The following is a 13,368-nucleotide window of genomic DNA, read 5'->3' on the forward strand; positions in this document are numbered from 1 at the left end:
ATATGAATGTGACTATAAAGTGCATCAGTGCAACAAATAAACAAGAACGTGATTGCAAAGTTAGTGTGAGACAGAGTATGCCACTCTGAATAGGTGCGTTTTCAGGCGGGATGTAAAGGTGGAAACAGAGTCAGAAGTGCAAATGTCTGGTGGGAGAGAGTTCCAAAGGCGGGGGGCAGATCGGCTGAAAGGTCTTGACCCCATGGTAGTTAAGTTGGCAGATGGGGCAAAGAGCTGGTTGGCGGAGGAGGATCGGAGAGTTCGGGAAGGTGTGTAGATGTGAAGAAGTTCAGAGAGATATGATAGTTGATACTGTGACAGTTGAGTGAAAGGCAAAGAGAAAAAGGCCTATTTTAATAAGAGTTATAATAAGTGATGTTTTATCGGAGCAGTTGTTACATTGACTTGGTGAAATGGGAAGTTGCAACAGGAAGTCGTGTGAAATCGACCTGCTTCCATTACAACAGAGAGAGACGTTATGACACCACATCAAGGGTTATAGGTTTACTTTCAGAAGCGAGTTTAAAAAATATACTGTAAGTTCTGCTGAAATTTGGTCACATTATGTCCATCGAGAGCCTCCACACCAACAACCTTCACCCATAAAGCAGGCGAGACCCAGATGGAAGATGTCTAGAAAGCACACGCTGCGGTAAAAAGTGAGATTTCAAAAAGAGGAAATTAAACTTTTGACCTTATAATTGTCACCATAAAAGCTAATATAGAACATCAATCAACCGAAACATTGAAACCACTGACAGGTGAAGTGAATAACACTGATTATCTCATTAAAATGACACCTGAAAAAGGGATGGGATACAGTATGTTAGGCAGCAAGTGAACAGTCAGTTCTTGAAGTTGATGAGTTGGATCTGGATGATTATGACAAGAGCTAAGAGCTAAATAACCTGGTTAGAACATCTCTAAAACTGCAGGTCTTGTTGTAAGAAGTTACACTAACTCCTAGTTTCATCATTAACTCTCCTGTCATTTCATGCCACAGGTGGCCAGGCAGAAATGCAGGCTGGGAGCTGATTAGCTGGGAACACACAGGGATCAAGGCATGGCTAAGGAGACTGATGCAGGACACACAGAGCAAACTGACCTTAACATACCCAGAAAACTCAATATAAGCATGCACAAACTACCCCAAACTAACATGAAGACAACTAAAATGAATGCACAACACGCACACAGTAAAATAAACTTATTAAGTATTTATTGCTTGCATATTAAGGCTGCACGAAACAGCACAAATCGAGCTAAAAGACAACTACATATTGCTCATATTGAAGTTTGCTTTCATATTAGTTTTGAGGAGTTTGACACATTTAATTACATGTCTAAGATAAAGCAGGTTATACATAGAGATGAGCAGAGAGGCTGGTATTTGTATCTGTATTTGTTGAGGCAGCAAAATGATTTGTATTTGTGCTTGAATAAAAGAAACAGCTCAGCTCTGCCGGAGAGAGAAATGCAACCATAAAAGATAAGATAACATGTTCTTTTATTAAAGTCCTCAAATGTAATAAGTTACATTACTTGGATGAAGTAATTGATATAGTTGCATTACTTATTACATATTAAATAGAGTAACTAGTAATCTGTAGGGGTGGGAATCACCAGAGGCTCCACGATTAGATATAATCACGATACTTGTGTCACAATATTATTGTGATTTTAAATATATTGCAATATACTGCGATATACTGCAATTCATTACCTTTTTTCAACTGCAAATTACGTCCCCAAAGGAAAACTTCCTCCTGCATGCTGACTGTCACCTCTGCTGACCTCACCAGAAAACTAACTAGAGCCCCCTAGTGGACTGAAAAAGCAACTGATTTTTATTATCCTAGTACCAAAAACTTACATTTTCATTTGCAATTTACATATTAAAAGATCGATATGCGTCTGTGTATCGATACAATATTGCCACGCAAAATATCGCGATACTATGCTATATCGATTTTTTCCCCCTACCCCTAGTAATGTGTAACTTATAACATTTCATTTCCAAGGTAAACTTCCCAACCTTGCATATATTTCTGTAAATATATAGAATAATTATAATAATAATAATATACATTTATTTTTCTCTCATAGTCTCATAATTTTTTATATTGTAATTCTGTTCATAATTCCTTACATTGAAGGTTTTAGGCTTCAACACACACACTGGTCATGAAGGCTTTTATGTTGTGAGTAGCGACCTGCGCAGGAAGTGTGGATCGTCTTTTCTAACTTGACTGTCGGACGGAAATCAGACATCCAGGACGTAAACCCACTGGATCCAGCAGGATCTCACCGCTGATGTGTTGGCACTTTGAGTGTTGAAGATGCTTCCCGGAGCGCTCACCGTGCTGCTGGCTCTATTCAGCCTCACCGAGAGCAAACAAAAGGACTTTTATACTTTTAAAGTTGTGAACAGCAGAGGGAAGTTAGTCTCTCTGGAGAAATACCGGGGAGCGGTAAGTTTAGGGGGTTTAACAGCTGAACAAAGCAGTTTTTTAAACCGGTGATGTTACAGCCTCTGCACGTCATGAATGATTTGCTGCATGCATATGTTTGTGTTTGCTGCCAGTAAACATGTTTAAGGTAGATATGACTAACATAGCGCTGCTGCTGCTGTTAGTCCTGCTGCAGGCTGCTCTGGATGTCCCATCATGCAGCCTACGTGGCATCAGGCCTGCACGAGCTTCTGCAGGAGAGATTTCATTTTCATTCAAACAGCTCAGCAGGGCCCTGATCATGATCTACCTGTACTAAGAAAGAACTGCTGTTTCTTTGGTCTACACTGTGCCAAACAATGTGTCCACACTTTCATCTCTATAGGGTTACTTAGACTGACAGTGATGTTGGAGCATTAGTTGGTGAGATTGCTCCCATTGGACATGCAAGTGAGTCAGTAAACTTTTATTTATACACATTCTTTCAAAGCCAGGGTTACGAAGTGCTTCTTAAAATATGACACCACAAATATGCAGTGCAGTTATAGCATTTCAACATAGAGGAGAGAGGGAGAGAGAAATAAAGCACAATTAAAAGAACATGCACAATAAAAACAGGGATTTTAACAAGTGGCCAAATATGCAAAGTATAAAAAGGACAATATAAAATGATTGTGAGTGTAATCATAAATCTGATATGAAGGTGAAACCTCATGCAGCAGCTTTAATTACATGAATAATTATGATTAAAGGGAGCTCTGCAATTAATCACTTCATCATTTTTAGTGTTTTAAATGTTAAATGTTCTTGCTTCACGGATCCTTTAACTCAGAGTATCCCAAACTACATTTTGACTTTTTTAGTGTGCAAACTTTTAATTTGTTGTATATATCACATATAAGACCAGGTAACTGTTCATAATAAAAAAAAGGTTACTGTGATAATTACACTAATTGATTACAATTATTTATCATTAACTTGCATGTTCTCATCCAAAGTCATAATTATATCATCATCCTTCATATTATAAATAATAGCAAGACATTTATCTCCTATCTGAAAATGAGCTCATGTTTGAGGCTCAACCTACAACACCTTGGTCATGATAAGCTGCACGTTTGCAGGTTTTGGCTTCACGACTTGTTGCTACGACAACAGTTTCCGATTAATTTTAAGCCAGTTCTGAAAAACAAAAACAAAAAAATCCAGACTCATTTTTTAATCATCAGCATTGTAATCTGGATAATCCTGATTAGCCTTAATCTGCCTACAATAGACTGATACAGTTCATTATCTGGCACAACTGTGGATTTCATTCAGTTTCTCTGAACACGCTGCAGCCTGCATGAGTTTGTATGCAGGTGTGTTTCTGCAGTATTTAGGGGAAGATGTCCCCCTAGTGAACACTGTCGAGAAAAGAACGTTTTTGCATGTGATTTCAGTATCTACAGTATCATCATGCATAAAGCAGCACAGGTTCTGGGGTAATTTGAGTATCATACATGGCACTTAAGCAATTTTTAAAAATATATATAAAGTAAGATAACGAATACTATCTCATTAAGAGTATATGTTCTTGCAGATTCCTCTTCCACACAATACAATTACATCTTTAAAAGTCCAGGTTAATTTTAAATAAACTATTTTAATCAGCTTTAAAGGGTGCAGGACTCAAAGGATACAGCCTTCAATTTTCTACATTTTTCTTTCTCAAACCAACAATCATCTCTTCCCACTTCAAATTATTGTGTGTGTATCCAAAGCCTGATACATTTCTGTGCCGTAGGCCTCTGTTGTTGTCCAAAAACTAAATTTAAAACACGTCAACGAGCCACACAGCTGCACCGGGTGACATGTTCCTCCATTATGAAGAATTTTGGTATGATAGTTTGTCTATTTAGGATTTATAATGTACATAACTCCATTTAGTCTTCAGATACTTGCTTAATATTGCCACTAGATGTCAGCACTAGATAATAGGATCCTCATCATTAGTGTGTGGTCTGATGGAGGAAACATGCACAGGATGAATGCATGTGCTTCTGTTTTAGATTAATGAGCTGCTCGCCCGTCCGCAGAACTAACTTTTTCTATTGACTGTGCCACTGCATGAAGCTGTAACATGTATTAACCTGCACTAACATCATCTACTGTGTCTATGCATGTGTATATGTACAGGTTCATCCATGGACTCTTCACTAACACCTTTAAAAGGTAAAAGATCTGATCACACATGCGTCCTCTGATTTACAAAGAAAACGCAGTAAACTCAGCACAGGTGATCTAGCCACTGAGTCTAACTGTAGAAAAGTTGATTATTCTCTGTTTCCAGCTTCCTTGAGGTGATTTGCTGCTTTTTTTCTGTTTATGATTGTAAATTTAATATAGTTGGGTTTAAGACATTTGGACTGTAAGAACTTCTAATTGGCATTTTTCACTTTTTATTTAAAGTTTGAAGACTAAAGGTCCATATTTTCCTGCAGGCACAAAGCCAGCACTGGTCTAAATGCAGTTTTTATGCAATTTTCCTGAGGATGAAGTCTACTTCCTGTGTGTTTGCTCATTTCCAGGCAACAAAGGAGTGTACTTGCACCAACATGGGTGGAGAGGCACAGATTAGGCGGCAGATTAGTGCTCATTTTGGCACGAAATTGCGTTTGCCATAAACTCTGCTCAAACCACCTCTTATCATAGACGTAGGCCAATTCCCGTGGGTTTAGTTGGCGTAGCAGCGCAATCACAAAACCCCCTTTCTGTCTGCCACACATTTGTCATCTCCTGCAGATTGATAGGGGAATCAAATATATCAAATATCATCCACATGAGCATGATCAGGTGATGCAGAGTTCATGAATACGTTCTGTTGGATGAGTTTCCAACAACTTGTAGAGTGTTGGATCTTTTCCATGTTTATTAAAAGACTGTAGACGTCACACAGCAGCAGGAATGATGCTTGTGTTTCATCCACAGTCTCTAATTTGAGAGAGGGGCTGTGCATCAGTTTATGTGTGGATGGCACAGCAGAGGAAACTTCATTAATTATTTATATCGTCCAACATCGACGTCACTTCAAGAGCAATTCTTATTACTTTCTGATCTCCAGTGGTTTAATTTAACTCAAGTTGCTGCAGAGATTGAGTGAGTCAATACACTTTTAACATCACTGCATCATCGTTAAAGGCGCCTCTGATACCGACGACACACATAATTGGAAAAAATGTCAATCAGAGAGACTCTTTTCTGACTTGAGTAAGTTACTTAATCAGGAAAAAAAAGTCAGTTATCACATTAAAAAAACACTTAATTTTGAAGCTCCATCCATTGTGTAGTTATTAATATATCCGTTTTTTTGAATGGTGGAGAAATTATTAGGTGGTTAAGATGTGGAGGTTAAAGTTCATAAAAGATGGCTCTGTTATCTAAATAGAAAATATATTTTAAAGCTGCATCAACCACTGGCGAGGCACAATCCAGTTCATTCTTACTGCTGGACCCAAGCCCATATAAATGGGAAGGGTTGCATCAGGAAGGGCATCCGGCGTGAGTCTTATGCCAAATCAAATATATGGATCATAAATTAGGGTTTTTATACCAGGTGGGTCGAGGCCAAGGTTACCAATGGCTGCCGTTGGTACTGTTAATCAGCTAGCAGGGCGCTGGTGGAAACTATTATATGCTACTTTTGGGCAAAGGAGAAAGAGAGGGGGGAAGGTATGTCAGGAGATATTGGGAGAGGAGGAAAGGGTAGGAGGAACTCTAAATGTTGGCACTATGATTCATACAGAGAGAGAGTTGGTTGATATGATGGAGTGAAGGAAGATAGATTTACTGTGTGTGCAAGAGACCAGGTGGAAAGGGAGTAAGCCTGAGAGCGTCGGAGGTGGGTTCAAACTGTTCAACCAGGGTGTGGATGAGAGGAGAAATTAGAGGTAATCTTGAAGAAGGAGTACGTCAAGAGGGTGCTGGAAAGGTGGAAGCTGAAGAAGGAAGACTGTTATGTGGAGTTCAGCAAGGAGTTAAGAAAGGCACTGGGTAGTAGTGAATAGTTGCTGTGCAGAAGTGGTGATCGAGACAGCTAGAAAGGTGATTCATCTGGAAAGAGGAAGCAAGACAGGGAGACTTGGTGGTGGAATGACGAAGTAAAGGAAAGTATCGGTAGGGAGAGGTTGGCGAAGAAGAAGTGGGATAGCCAGAGAGATGAAGAGAGTAGACAGAAGTACAAGGAGATGTGGCATAAGGCGAAGAGAAAGGTGGTGAAAGTGACAGTCAATCACACAAGAAGAAGACACCAAATGGATACATCAATCCAGCTCTTTCTTTGGGAGTACCATTGGTCTTGGAGGACACTAAGGAAGGAGAAAAGGACTTCTACTGACAGAGGCTAGACAGAGGGACTGAGCTGGGGAGGATGTGCAGCAGGTTAGGGTGATGAAGGATACAGACAGAGATGTGCTGACTTGTGAGAAGTGTGTTGAGAAGGTGGAAGGAGTACTTTGAGAGGCTGATGAATGCAGAAAGAGAGAGAACTAGAGGAAGTGGCACTGACAGAAAGATGCTAAGACTTTCAATGGGTTTGCAGGAGGATGGACAGGATTAGGAACGAGTATATTTGGACGGTTTGAAGACAAAGCCGGAGATAGGCAAGACTGAGATGGGGTTTTGGACATGTGTGGAGGAGAGATACTGGTTATATTTGGGAGATGGTTGCTGAAGATGGAGCTGCCAAGCAAGAGATAAAAAGGAGGTTTATGGATATGATGGTTGGCACAACAGAGAAAGCAGCAGCACTGGAGGACTGGAAGAGATGAAATTGCATGATCTACTATAGCGACCCCTAATACCCGAAAAAAAAAGATTCTCCAGAGCTAGTCATCAGTTTTTCAGTTCAATGCCTTTATTGTCATTGTGTCAGTGTGTCCTCGTTGGCTAATAACACATAAAAACAGCAACATATATTAAACATAAAACAACAGACAATGAAACACCTAAAAGTCACTATGCATTAAAAAAAGAGACTATAAGCATAGATCGAAAGAAAATGAGTCTAATAATTGATTCGTCATTTCAGTCATCGGTTAAGCAAGCATGCCAAACAAATTTTGGGGGTTTTGGATTATTAGTCAAATAAAATGAGCAGATTAGGAGCATCATTTTTGGACTCTGGGAAGCTGTGTGTGTGTGTGGCCGTTCTTCACTTTTTGAGGTTTTAGACTCATTCTAATAGATTCATTGAGATTAATAGATAATGGAAATAATTGTTAGTTGCAGCTCTAACATATTCTGTCTTTTCTATCACATATGGTTGTATCTAAAGTAACAGACAGCATGTTCTTATTTCACTCATTAGGGGACGATAACAGCTCTTTACATGTTCACACTTGCAGCTGATTGTTATTTTATGACTGCCAGAGTTTTACAGCGTGTTTTTCTCTCTGGCTTTAGGTGTCTCTGGTGGTGAATGTAGCCAGCGAATGTGGCTTCACTGAGGAACACTACAAAGACCTGCAGCAGCTCCAGCGGGACTTTGGTCCGTATCACTTCAACGTGCTGGCCTTCCCGTGCAACCAGTTTGGGCAGCAGGAGCCCGGCAGCGACAAGGACATCGACAGCTTTGTGCGCAGAGTCTACGGAGTCTCTTTCCCGCTCTTCAGTAAAATCGCTGTGGTCGGAACCGGAGCCAACAATGTGTTCAAGTACCTTGTTGGTGAGTCGCTGTTGAAAGTATTGAACAGGCGCACCTTCAATGGAGAGCATGATATCTTCTCTGCCACTGTCTAATTCTCCTTTAACTATTTAAACTATAACTCATAGTTACTTTACATGAGTGGGAAATGGTTGTAATGTGACACTGCACCTTTAAAAGTATGAACGTACAAAGATATCTCTAATATTATAGCCGCTACTGTTTATTGGATTAACCTCAATTAGATGTAATAAGATATAAGATCATTTAACCCTCCTGTTGTCTTCAAGTCAAGGAATGAAGGGAGGAAGAAGGAAGGAAAGGAGGAAGGAAGGGAGGAAGGAAGGAAGGGAGGAAGAAGAAGTGAGGAAAGGAGAAGGAAGGGAGGAAGAAGGAAGGAAAGGAGAAGGAATGAATGAAGGAAAGGAGGGAGGGAGGGAGAAAGGAAAAGACGAAGGGAGGAAGGAAGGAAAGAAGGAAGAAAGGGGGATGGAGGGAGGACATAAGGAAACAGAAGGAAGGAAGGAAAGAGAGAAGGAGGAAGGACAGAAGGAAGGAAGGAAGGGAGGAAAGAAGGAACAGTCAAAAGAGATAGGGTCAATTTGACCCGTCTTAGATTTTGAACATCGTAATACCGTGATGTGGCATAAATGTCTTTTCCTGCTTTTAAAGGCTTCATTACAGTAAATAACAGATTGTTCTATTATCTGCCTTTATCTACTTAGTCATTATATCCACATTACTGATGATTATTTATCAAAAATCTCTCTCGTGAATATTTTGTGAAAGCACCGATAGTCATTCCTACGATATTATCAAAACATCGATATCGAGGTATTTGGTCAAAAATATCGTGATTTTGATTCTGCCCATATTGCTCAGCCCTGCTCATCATGCACAGTTTGATTTATAAATGCTGAAATTGTTCAAAAAATTATATATAAACAGCAGCCTGGGAACCTGGTAATAAATGTGAAGACATCGGTTTATGTAGCGACAAATGTTAAGTAGATTTTGGGTTTATTTTTTCATCAGAATTATATTTTAATAAGCTTTTTGTCATCAGGCCTTCCCAAACATCTCTCCTCTAGCAGATTATAGGTTAAGACTCCTCTGGAGCTCCCTGAAATATTTCACCCAGATGAGAGTTATTTCATAAGTTTAAGAAAGCTGATGAAGTCCTAAAAGTAAAAGTAGAAGTTTATCATTCTGACAGAAGAGTTTCCCTCTTTGAGATGCTTGATAAATACAGGGCAAAGTTTCTGATTATGATTCACACAGTTCTACCTAATGGAAAACTCTAAAAGTGAAGATTTGAAATGGGGGGAAAAAAAGGAAAATTAAATCAAAAATAAGAAAAGTGTGCAGGGAATATGATTGGTTTTTAAAAAAAAAGGACTTCCAAGATCACTAATACAATCCACGATAAAGGAAAACGACTGCTGGAAGTCATGTGAAATGAAAATGAAAGGCAGGTAGCTCCGTCATGCAAACAGTGACAAGCAGGAAATAGCAAAGTCATCGTCACTGTTTTATTCAACTCTAAGACAAAAAAGAATAAATAAAGAATAAATAAAGCATAAAAACCAGGCGGGGAGTTCTGGTCCTCTGAAATGATGCCAACGCGGAAGTAACTTAAAACTGCATTCTATCAAAAGGCCACCAGGGGGCGACCGTTTTGGTGTCAAAAGGACTTCAGTCTCTATACAAGTCAATGGAGAATTCACCAACTTCTCACTTGATTTCTAACCTCAGTAAACGTTTTCAAAATGTGTTTATGGTCTCAATCGCTAGTTTAAAGCCTTCTTCAATGCAGTATGATGTTCATTTGGGACATTTTGGCCTCCCTGATTTTATATGTGACGATAAAGCAGGGTATGCATTAGGGCGTGGCTACGTCGTGATTGACAGGTTGATTGGTTCACAGGTTCAGGAGGACGCCTCATGCCCCTCCTGATGCCCATATAAGTAAGAATCCGTGTTTTTATTTTTCCCAGCATGCACTGGAAATTTTCAAGATGGCGCTGCCCAGATCCGAAATTATTCGCTTCCAAGCAGCAGTCCACAAACCAATGGGTGACGTCACGGATGTTACGTCCATTTTATATACAGTCTATGATAAAAACATAAGAATGGACAACACTGTAATACGCTGCTGTTTGAAATAATGTTTTTTTTTTGTTTTTTTTTAATTTTTAGGACTTTTCACTTACTTTTCCTCTCTCGTCCTCTGCAGATTCCTCTGGAAAGGAGCCCGACTGGAATTTCTGGAAGTATCTTATCGATGTAAATGGCAAAGTGGTGGATGCATGGGGACCAAAAGTTCCTGTCAAAGAAATCCGACCCAAAATAGCGGACATGGTGCGGCAGATAATCTTAAAGAAGAAAGAAGAGCTTTAACCCTTCACCCCCTTCACTGCACAGCTGTTCCTGCTGTACGAAATATAGCAAAGGGACAAAATCAACACATTTATGTTGCCAATACAATCCGACTTTTGTAAGAATAAACCATTAAATTGAAATCACATAGTGAAAGCAGAATGATCTTTCTGAAAGCACTGATGAAACACCACTATGATTTCAACCTCAGTGCCAGTTTTTTGTATTTCTTGTGTGTGACGTTTTTATACCAAAGAGCTCCTGTTTCCGCAGGTTGTGTGGATTATGTGTTTGTTTCTAGTTTGTGGAATAAACTCAATAAACTCACTGTGATGAGAACCATAAGTTGTTTTTAAGTTTATTATTAAACATGACAGGTTACATCTGAAGTCAGACCTTTAAGATTTTGCTCAGGAGGGTTTATTCCTCATTTTTTAATATTTAACATGTAACTGAATACATATATTGCTGTTTTTAATTCTTTGAAATCAATATTTTTTTGTTATATATAGTAAATAAATCATGATGTGAGCTTATTTGGAGCACACATGAGCTTAAATGGAGTCACAGTACCAATTAAACCCACTTTATTCATCAAATATCTTTATTTTATATTCCAAAATCTACATGAACTAATGAATACATTTTCAAATGAGAGATAAATGTTGCTTTATAAGAAATGATCTCCCTTATAAATCATGTCAGTATCCATGAAACACAGCTGGACTTAGATTTTGGTGCTTAATGGGAACATTTACCCTAACAGCTGATCTTAGGTCTTAGGAAGGAAGGAAGGAAGGAAGGAAAGAAGGAAGGAAGGAAGGGAGGAAGGAAGGGAGGGAGGAAGGAAGGAAGGAAGGAAGGAAGGAAGGAAGGAAGGGGGGAAGGAAAGCAGGAAGGAAGGAAGGAAGGAAGGAAGGAGGGAAGGAAGGAATTAATGAAGGAAGGAAGGAGGGAAGGAAGGAAGGAATGAGGGAAGGAAGGAAGGGAGGAATGAAGGAATAAGGGAAGGAAGGAAAGAATGAGGGAATGAGGGAAGGAAGGAAGGAAGGAATGAGGGAAGGAAGTAAGGAAGAAAGGAAGGAAGGAATGAGGGAAGGAATGAATGAAGGAAGGAAGGAAGGAGGGAAGGAAAGAAGGAATAAGGGAAGGAAGGAAGGAAGGAATGAGGGAAGGAAGGAAGGACAGATGGAGGGAACATTTACACTAACAGCTGAAAACATTGGTTAGAAAATTAGAAAAGTCATCAAATGTAATAAGTAACATTACTTTGATGAAGTCATTGAAATAGTTACATTACTTATTACATTATAAATAAAGTAACTAGTAATCTGTAACCTTCCCAACCCTGGTTGTTGGAATTATTTAGCCTCAAGATATAAGTTTGCTGCACTGTCTGTCTGTATTTTCCTATATTCAGGTTTAAATAAGTGGAATAATGAAGAATAATCATAAATGGACGCTATAAAATCATATTGCTCATAAATCTGCAATAGAAAACTTCCTCAGCAATGATGAATAAGACACTTAACATTGCTTATAGTGATAATAATCATATTCAACATGTTCATAGACAGTAGATTAGACCCATTGTGAAATAACTACTCGCCCATGAAATTATTCCTTTATTTCTTTATTTCACACACACACACACAAACACACACACACACACACACACACACACACACACACACACACACACACACACACACACACACACACACACATCCTGCAAGAACACCATCATAAAATCAGTCCACAGTACAAAAGGTTGTGACCCAGTACAAAGCAATAATGCAAATGCAATAATAATAAAATATACAGTTTGATTCAATGGAGAATTATACTGTATGACTGTTATCTATAAATGAGTGCATTGCATTGTTGTACACGTCGCCTCTGATGAGTCAAACCTTTGACTTATATGGGTCAATGAGGGTTTTTTGTGTCCATGTGGTTTAAGTCAAATTTAAAGGGGTTAAAATGTGAAAATAAACGTATGAATAACTTGCACACATTCTTTTTTTGTGGACCCAGCATCAAATTTCTGCTTTTAATCCATTTTGAGAGAATATATTAGAGGATTATGGTAAAAATGTCTAAGTGGTGTAACCATAAAAACTTTGTACCAAATAATTCAACTTGCTTAAAAACAGTAAATTCTCAATAAAACACCATATCAACTAGTTTGGCATGATCTTACATTATAACTTTATATTAAATAAAGGTAATGGAATACAATTGTTCTAAATATTACATTTACTCTGGTATCCATGGAGATTAGGAACCATTTACATTGTTTTAACCTTCGTGTCGTCCTCCAGGGTCAAATTGACCCCTTCTTTCCTCCCTTCTTTCCCTTCTTCCTTCCTTCTTTCCTCCATCCTTCCTTCCTTTCATTCCTCCCTTCCCTCCTTCCTCCCTTCCTTCTTTCCTTTCCTCTCTCCTTTCCCTCCTTCCTCCCTCCTTTCCTTCCTTCCCTCTGTCTGTCCTTCCCTCCTTCCTTCCTTCCTTTCCTTCCTTCTTTCCTTTCCTTCCTTCCCTCTGTCTGTCCTCCCTCCCTCCTTCTTTCCTTCCCTCCTTCCTTCCTTCCTTTCCTTCCTCCCTTCCTTCTTTCCTTTCCTCCCTTCATTCCTCCCTCCTTTCCTTCCTTCCCTCTATCTGTCCTCCTTCCCTCCTTCTTTCCTTCCCTCCTTCCTTCCTTCCTTTCCTTCCTCCCTTCCTTCTTTCCTTTCCTCACTTCCTTCCTCCCTCCTTTCCTTCCTTCCCTCCTTCCTTCCTTCCTTCTTTCCTTCCTCCCTCCTTTCCTTCCTTCTTCCTTCCTCCCTTCCTTCCGTCCTCCCTCCCTCCTTTCCT

At 39.3% G+C, this 13,368-nt stretch overlaps 1 protein-coding gene across 1 annotated transcript; it reads left to right on the top strand.

Annotated features, from left to right (window-relative positions):
• The first annotated feature begins 2,234 nt into the window (after window positions 1–2,234).
• gpx7 (glutathione peroxidase 7) lies at window positions 2,235–10,835 on the top strand. The gene is made up of 3 exons (XM_062424229.1): window positions 2,235–2,471; window positions 7,893–8,154; window positions 10,370–10,835. Exons 1-3 carry the CDS (start codon window positions 2,340–2,342, stop codon window positions 10,531–10,533), a joined length of 558 nt encoding a protein of 185 aa, XP_062280213.1. The 5' UTR covers window positions 2,235–2,339; the 3' UTR covers window positions 10,534–10,835.
• Window positions 10,836–13,368: the final 2,533 nt, after the last annotated feature.

The sequence above is a fragment of the Scomber scombrus genome, chromosome 8 (assembly GCF_963691925.1).
Source record: "Scomber scombrus chromosome 8, fScoSco1.1, whole genome shotgun sequence".
Taxonomy (NCBI): domain Eukaryota; kingdom Metazoa; phylum Chordata; class Actinopteri; order Scombriformes; family Scombridae; genus Scomber; species Scomber scombrus.